Below are 8,308 nucleotides of genomic sequence, written 5' to 3'. Positions count from 1 at the left end.
CACACACACACACACACACAGCGATAACAGCGGTGTGTGCCCCTGAAGACACGCACACACACACACACACACACACACACACACACACACACACACACACACACACACACACACACACACACACACACACTCATTAGCCTGTGAGGTCTGCCAACAAGGGCAACAAAAACAGGCCAAACCCGGGTGTTGACGGTGCTGATGGGGATGTTTCTGAGAGGGAGGGGGGGGGGGGGGTGGGGAGGTGGGGGCCTGTGAAACGTCACACACAACATGAAGGCATTGCCACGTAATTATGGGGCTCTCTCTCTCTCGAAATAGAGAGAGAGAGAGAGAGAGAGAGACTACAGGGTGTGTAGCCTGGAGGTGCGGCAGTTACTGCCTTTGCGCGCACACGGAGCTCCTCTGCGCATCTGGTCGTCATCATCATCATCCTCATCCCCAGCTGCAGCAGCTCTTCCTGCTCAGATGTGAGTCAGTCAGGCTGGGAAGAGAGCTTCTCCTTCTCCTTCTTCTTCTCCTTCTTCTCAGAGGACTTCTCTCGCGCTCAAACAGCAGGACGAGCTGAAATACTGAAGCTACATCTGGTTTTGCGCGCCGCCGCTGGATGGATTGGCTGTACTAAGTTTTGATGTGGAAAAGTAGGCGAGGAGAACAAGTTTGCTGAAGTTTTCCTGATCTGGATGTGAACACACCCGCCCTCTGCTCGGCTAACCCGGGTCTCTCTGTGGCTCCTGGAGGCGCTGCTGCTGCTGCTGCTGCGTCCTATGCACGGAGGATCCCCTCTGCTCGCGTGTCTTGTTTTTTCTTCTTCTTCTCCACCTTCTTGTCGCCGCTCCGTTTCTCCCGCTGTTCCCCTCTTGCGTCATGACTTCTAGCTATGCACATGTAATGGACAGGCAAGCGTCTCTATCAAACCGCCTGGAGAGTCCGATCACGTCGAACCTGGACAACCTGCAAGCCAAAAAGAACTTCTCGGTCAGCCACCTGTTGGATCTGGAGGAGGCCGCGGAAATGGTGGGCAGCCAGGCGGACGAGAGCGTCGGGGAGGCGGGGAGGAATATGCTGGAGTCCCCGGGGTTGACCAGCGGGAGCGACACGACCCAGCAGGAGAGTAAGTGCAAAAAGCAGAAGCGACAAGCAGCGCTGGAGCTGAGAGGGGGGAAAAGTTCAAAACTACTTTAAAATGTCGTCAGAAAAATATATTTTTTTAAATCCTCCTCGGTGTGTGCAGATGTGAAAATCTCACGCTATCAGGCTCCATCTCTGGAAAATCTCACCCAAAATGTAGTCTATAATGACAGGCTGAAAGTCATTTGTTTTCATTACGTCCTGGCGTGTGTCCGCGTGCTGAGAGCATGAATGGAGCTCCGCGCGGAAAGCAGCCGCGCGCGCATGGAAGGAATCCTTTAGTGAGTTTTGGCAATGCATCATCCCTGACGGCCTCCCCCCTCAAAACGGCCATTAATTTACCATTAACACTTTGATGTCAGTGAGGTATGGTGATGTTGGTGGACATGGTCAGTGAGGGAACCCTACGAGACAAACCTCCGGGGTAATAAATCACTTTTATCTGCGCCTAAATGAGGCCACATTTTAGTGTCTGCGCAGGTTTTTTGATCTTTTTATTAGAGAGACAAGAAGTCAAAATAGATTTAAATGTATTTTAATGAACTTAAAGTGAGTCATGTGAAGGATGTGCCACATGTGTTGTTGTTGAGGAGTAATATTTGTTGTAATTTAACACCGACAAAAAAAGAAGAAAAAAAAAAAGCGAGTTTTTGGAGCACCACTCCCTCCCCCGTGTGTGTGTCAAAGTGAGGCCGAGTTTGGTGAACTTAAAAGCGGATACTGCTCGATCATGTGCCGCTGTGGTTCCAAGCGTAACAATCCGGTTTATTATTTCCAAATTTTGCTGCAATAAAAAGCCCGATTGCCTTCATGGAAGTTGACCAAAACGTGGATAAACTCCCCGCAGCTCGCTCCGTTAAGAGAGTAAATAAACTCTCCCTCCTCCTCCTCCTCCTCCTCTCCTCCTCTCCTCTCCTCCTCCTCCTCCTCTCCTCCTCTCAGGCTCGTTTTCAAACTCTGTCAGGCCCGCTGCAGCCTTTAATGGGTGTTTTTGTTATTTGTTTTTAAAGCTAAATATCGGTGTGAGAAATATGCAGGAGGAAGTGGCTCGGGTCACCTCGTTAATTCTCGGTTATTTTCGTGATGTCAAACTCTTTCACAAACACGGAGCGCGATCGTTTGTCCCAATTAGCGCGCGTGTCTTTAGTGCAACAATTAGAGGAATTAAATTGGCTGAGCGAGGGGGGAAAACACAGCAGGTTACGTTTAGAGATGACGTCACTAACCGGTGAAAATTATTGAAAAATAATTTGGTTTAATCATTGGTGCTGTTTTATTTGAGAAAGTACAGGGTTTTTATTTTTGCTCATAGGGATTTGTAGGCTATATTTTCTATGTTTGGTTTTTAGTATTTTTCTTTTTTTAAATATATTTACTGATGTTAGCCATCTACAGGCTCTAGCAGTATTTCGTTACTACAATAAAGTTATCTAATCTAATCTTACCTTATTTTATCTTCTCAACCTTCAGAGAAAAATAATGAAGTCTCAGAGCATTCTAATGCAACATTTTAATTTTCTGATTTACTGACAGGAACGTGAAAGCAACAAGTGATTAAAATAACCAAATAAATCACCGCGAAAAAATATCCAGAAATAAAATGAAAATACACAAAAAACAAAACAAATTAAATTAACATACATACATATTTTTATAACACTTAATTTTCAAACTCCAAATAAAGTCCGGAGATTTCTCCTTCCACCCCATTTAAAAACAATATATTTTACAGTTTTTATTTAATATTTCTCCTTGTGAACATTAAATGAAATATGGCACAAAAACATCTCAAAGTAATTAAAAAAAAATCACACTAAATACGTCACATGCGCACGAAAATAAAACCACAGAAAGCTTCAAATGAAAACTTTATTAACACAAGAGAAACTCACGGTGACATATTTATCATTTAACGTGATCTTCAGCTTACAACGTTTTATTTCCTGCATCGATCAGAGTCAGAATAATATATTTTTTTGTACTAAACAAATATTTTAATCTCAATAAGGTGGCATAAATATTAAAGTATCATGTGCAGGTGTAAATAAAGACGATAATAAAAGTAAAATGCAGCGTTTACTATCTAATTGTTTGAGTGTTAAAGGAGCTGAATTATAAAGAAAAACTCTCTTTATCTGTTTTTAATATAACAGTATGAGTATATTAGTATGACTCAGCTGTTTTTAATCACTGACAATAAATCAAATGAATGCTTCTTAAAGACGATCATAATAAAGTGTTACCCTCCGCGGTCTCTGGTTCGCCATGTGCGGCTTCCTCCAGCGCGCACAGCCGGCTCACAGGTCCGAGTGTCCCGCCGCACTCTCCTCACCGACATGCTCCCAAAGTGTGCGCAGAAGAAGAAACTCTCCGAGTCACACTCAGAGGAGAGCAAACAGGATGTGTTACAGGAAAAAGTTATATATTCAAACTTTCAGAACATCATATTTTAAAAATCTTTAGTGTGAGAAAGTTTCTGTGAGAGACACAGAGGAGAGATCTCAGCTGAGCATTCTTCTTCTTCTTCTTCTTCTTCTTCTTCTTCTCTTACCGTTTTTAAGGAGGTTGATGACGCTATTAAAGCGATGCCTGCAAACTGCGGTCAAACACAAGAGTCTCACTCTCCAGAGAAATTAATCACATAAAATCTTCTGATGGTTTGCATTTTTACGACGGAGGATTAGGGCCACGTTAAAGAAAAACAAAAATCTAAAATTTCCAGACTAAACTCTTAAATTTACGAGAATAAATTCGTAGGCTGAATCAATTAAAATGAGGCTTTGTGCATAATTATCCTGAAAGGTTGTAGCCCATCAAAAGAGCAGCCGAAAACGTGAAAATGATGACAGGAGAACCTTCAAAGACATTTCCTCCAAGTCAGTCAGTGTGCTTCTCTCTTTAGAAAATCCCCATTTTCTTGCAGTATCCTGATATTTTATGATAATGTGATGATGATGATGTGCCAAAAGCATGTGTAGTTTAATATCTATATGAGTGAAGCCCCAACACAACTAATCAGATATTTATGTCAACCTGTTTTTTGATTCTTCATAAGGAAGTAGCCTGTTTCCTAATTTCGGAAACCTTTACCAAAGTCTAACTTTTTTTTAACCAGATGCTCCACGTAGGCTGCTCTTCAGATGGATCTAAAATAAGAACATTCATTTGGTAAATCTAGGGTAAAATATAAAATCTTTAACTTGGCCCTAATCCTCCGTCGTACATTTTAGGGAAAACAAAAATATTTTAAGGATCAGGAAGTCCGGATGAAATTTTGAAAAACTTTTTATTTTGAATTATTTTATCTGAAAACATATTTATTGATTTAAATTTTTTCTCTGTTGACACAAAAAAAAAAAAAAAACAAGACTCACAATGTTTATTGTGCTTCTCGGGGCAAGCCTCAGGACCCTCCACCATCTTCTGATCTTTTTCAACCAATCAGATTTCATTAAATAAAGTAATCGTGCAGTCTTTCCTCGGTCTGTAAAAAGCACAAAGAAACTGAATGAAACAATCCTGTTTTAAAAAAGCACTTTGTAGAATTCTTCTTCCGGGCACACCTTCTGAAAACATCTCCGAGACCCATTTCTGGGTCCTGACCCACCAGTTGAGAACCGCTGTGTTATTGTATTGCCCTCCTGGTAAAGAGTCCTTGGGGTGTCAGAGGGTCCTCTCTGATGAACTAAAGGATGAATAATACATTAAAATAAACCGTCTCCGGTTATAAGAGGACAGACGTGTGAAATTCTTAAAGTTGGAGGCTCCTCTGAGAGAGGAGAGATTAAATATAAAGACGTTAAATATGATATAATCTAAAAACAGAACAAAGAGTCTCAAGAAGAATACAAAATAAAGGTTTTTAAAGAGAAATATGAACATAAAGGAAGAATTTTAACATCTGAGGTGAAGCAAAAATAAAACAATCAACAAACAAACTCAGAACTCGTCACACAGAGATTTTCTGTTTTCTCTTAATAATCAAGTTTTAAAAAAAATGTACGATTAAAACTTTAAAACATCGGGTTGATTTACTCTGAAGCAGCTCACAGATTATAGAGAGCTGGACAGACAGACAGAGGGACTTTATCGATCCTAAACTGGGAAATTGTGATCTTCCAGCAGCAGCTTATTAAACAACAGAAGAATTAAAATTTTAAAAACAATGTAAAAAAATTAAATGAAGAAGAAATATAGACGTCGAGGATTTAGCTTCACATCACTTCTAACCCTCAAATAAGAAAAATGAATCGTCTGAAAGTGAAAGAATTAAAATCCATAAATGATGAGGAAGAAGAAATGGAGCCGAGCCGAGCCCCTCCCCTTTGACACGTTAAATCCCATTTTAATGTCATCTCTCTGATGTTAACTTCTCGTTAAATACAGATAAGAGAAGATGAGATAAGATGATACTTTATGGACCCCCAGAGGGTTTAAACAAACTCTCTCCTCAGCCTTTTCTGCAGATAAACTCAGAGACTACACGGCTGCAGCAGAGCAGCTTCAACTTTCATTCTGCATAACATCCTGAGCTCAAACATCTTTTTCTGTGAAAGGAAGTCAAATCCTGGAACTCGTTGCCTGATCACTCGAAGCTCACTCAGTTTTAAGAGAAACATAAAGTCCAGGGGCCGGATTCACAAACATTTCCTCAAGATAAAACTCAGGAAGATTCTTAAAACAAAAGTGAGGAAGTCCTAAATAATGTTCTCAAGTGTAATTCCTGATTTTCAGTGTAATTTCTTACAAACTTCTTGATTTTCTTCCTTAAGGATTTCTCAGATGTTGTCAGGCTGCATCAATACCTACATACATTCGGTGCAGCCAGACGTGTAGTGCAGAGTATCCCCTCTTCTAAACCCCCTCTGATCACACCTCTGATTGTTGGATAATATTAATTGGCATGCTGCAGGGATGACCCTCCCTCCTCCGTCTCTAATTGGCTAATACACACTAACTGATTATGCAGGAGGAGTCTGACATGTCACTGTTAATGTTAAATGTAATTTCAGTATTTAAAAATAAGCGGCTTTGTCAACATTAATCCTCTCGGACGGTTATCAAACTAAAAAGAAAAGTTGAAAAATTGAAATCCACTTGCGTGACTAAACTTTTCAGGAGTAGCAGAGATATGAGACTTAAACCAAAAACAACGATGGGAGGCTCAAATTAACAATAAATGTTAGACACATTTAGTTTTGTCTAATATTTAACATTTAATTGTTTGAGAACACACTTCACAAAGGTTCAGAGGGACAGAAACGTTGTGATTTTTCTAATAACTTGGGGATATTAAGCAAGAGTAGCGTGTGGGATTTTTTCTTTTCAAGTGATAGTTTGTCGCCCTATGCTCCTACCCCAAGAGAAATTTGGATGTGCCAACACTTCCTTAAAAGACAAATTTAGAAAACAGGAAAATCCAAATTGCTTGTCTTTTTTTGTTTTTTTGTGGGCTTTTTGTGCCTTTATTAGAGAGGCAGGACAGTGGATAGAGCTGGAAATCAGAGAGAGAGAGAGAGAGAGAGAGAGAGAGAGTGGGGAATGACATGCAGGAAAGGAGCCACAGGTGGGATTCAAACTTGGGCCGTCCGCTTAGAGGACTACAGCTTCCATAAATGGGACGCGTGCACCAACCACTGAGCCACCAGCGCCCCACATCGCTTGTCTAAAATGTGTTTGAATGACTTTAGAGGAGTAACAGTTTGAGGACAGGCGGGGTGAGATCTCAGAGTTCAGAAGAAAATTAAGAACTTTGCTTTTAAGAATCTCGTTTATTCTCGTAAATAAATACACATTTTATTCATGAATATCAAATCTTCTTCACTTTTATTTTAAGACTGAAGCTCAGAATTATTTTTTTTTTTTCTGAAGAAGGTTTTTGTGAATCCGGCCCCTGGTTAGTTCTTCAACATGCTCGTACTTGTTTTTCAGCTCTATCAAAAAGTAAATGTGTTTCTTACTGCTTCCTGCTGTGCAGGGTTAATTCTTTCTTTTTCTTTTTTTAACTCTTTTAATCTTTTATTTAAACAAAAGCTCTCACAGGGACGAGTGTTGCAAATTGCAAATTGTGCTGCCGCCCTCTTGGCCAGGTCACCACCTCGTGAAAGAGATCTTGATCTCAATGGGTTAATTACCTGGTTAAATCAAAAATAAATAAATCAGCATCTGATATAAACGCTCTGATAAATGCATTGGACGGCTGTTTTCAGTTTGTCAATGTTTATTGTATCTGTCAGGGGTTGCAGCAGCAGCACAAAGACAAGAAGAAGAAGAAGAAGAAGAAGGTCATACAAAAGTAAAAATGTAAATAGAATAAAAAAGATAAACACAAATGAAATAGAAGATATATACAAGTAGAATATAAATGGTGAAGTGAACTCTACAGGACAATAAAGACATGATGTGCAGTGAGTGGGTCAGTTGGTAGAGTCGGTCGACTCTCAACTGGAAGGTTGAGGGTTTGATCCCCAGCTCCTGCAGCCACATGTACAATGTGTCCTTGGGCAAGACACTTAACCCCAAGTTGCTCCCACTGCTTTGTCATCAGTGTGTGAATGTGTATGAATGGATGAGTTAATACTGACACTCTTTACTCAGCAGCCTCTACCATCAGTGTGTGAATGTGTAGGTGTGACCTGCGGTGTAAAAGTGCTTTGAGTAGTCAGAAGACTAGAAAAGAAGGAAGGAATACTAAACCAGGAAGCACTGTTATTGCATTTGAATTGTTGTAACAAATTTCAGTTTTATTGTTCCACTCGTTTATATTAAGGTCTCTTCCTCGGAGGATTTGACCACATCACTCTTTTTATAACATCCTGACTTAATTTTTTTCCAGATGAAGTTAAACTGGACTGATTAATTGATGTCAGACTTTAGACTTTATTGTCCTCCAGGGGGAAATTTCCCTTCACAGCACCGTTTCTGTCCGACAGACAATTCCTACAGAAACACAATGAATAGAACAAACAGCGATCAGAAGTTTCCACTCTGTTCAGCAAAGCCTTTGGTTCAGGGCGGCTATAACAGCAGGGACCAGGATCTTCCCAGGGCGAGCCATTCTGCTCCTCCATCCTCTGTACCTCCATCCTCTGCACCTCTATCCTCTGTACCTCCATCCTCTGTACCTCCATCCTCTGTACCTCCATCCTCTGTACCTCAATCCTCTGTACCTCCATCCTCT

The 8,308-nt window shown here is 40.6% G+C and overlaps 1 protein-coding gene across 4 annotated transcripts in view; it reads left to right on the top strand.

The window, feature by feature from the left end:
- Window positions 1-346: 346 nt before the first annotated feature.
- Window positions 347-8,308, top strand: part of prrx1b (paired related homeobox 1b) — a 25,583-nt gene continuing 17,621 nt past the window's right edge. Inside the window, exon 1 of one of the 4 annotated variants that reach the window (XM_065955561.1) lies at window positions 347-1,111. In XM_065955561.1, coding sequence (XP_065811633.1) covers window positions 865-1,111 — 247 coding nt within the window. In that variant the 5' untranslated portion in view covers window positions 347-864. The remainder of the gene's footprint in view (window positions 1,112-8,308) is intronic. The other 3 variants (XR_010666503.1, XM_065955562.1, XM_065955560.1) reach the window with 3 other exon arrangements.

The sequence above is a fragment of the Labrus bergylta genome, chromosome 6 (genome assembly GCF_963930695.1).
Source record: "Labrus bergylta chromosome 6, fLabBer1.1, whole genome shotgun sequence".
NCBI lineage: Eukaryota > Metazoa > Chordata > Actinopteri > Labriformes > Labridae > Labrus > Labrus bergylta.
Note: the sequence above shows the minus strand (reverse complement) of the source record. Positions and strands in the feature narration are given on the sequence as shown.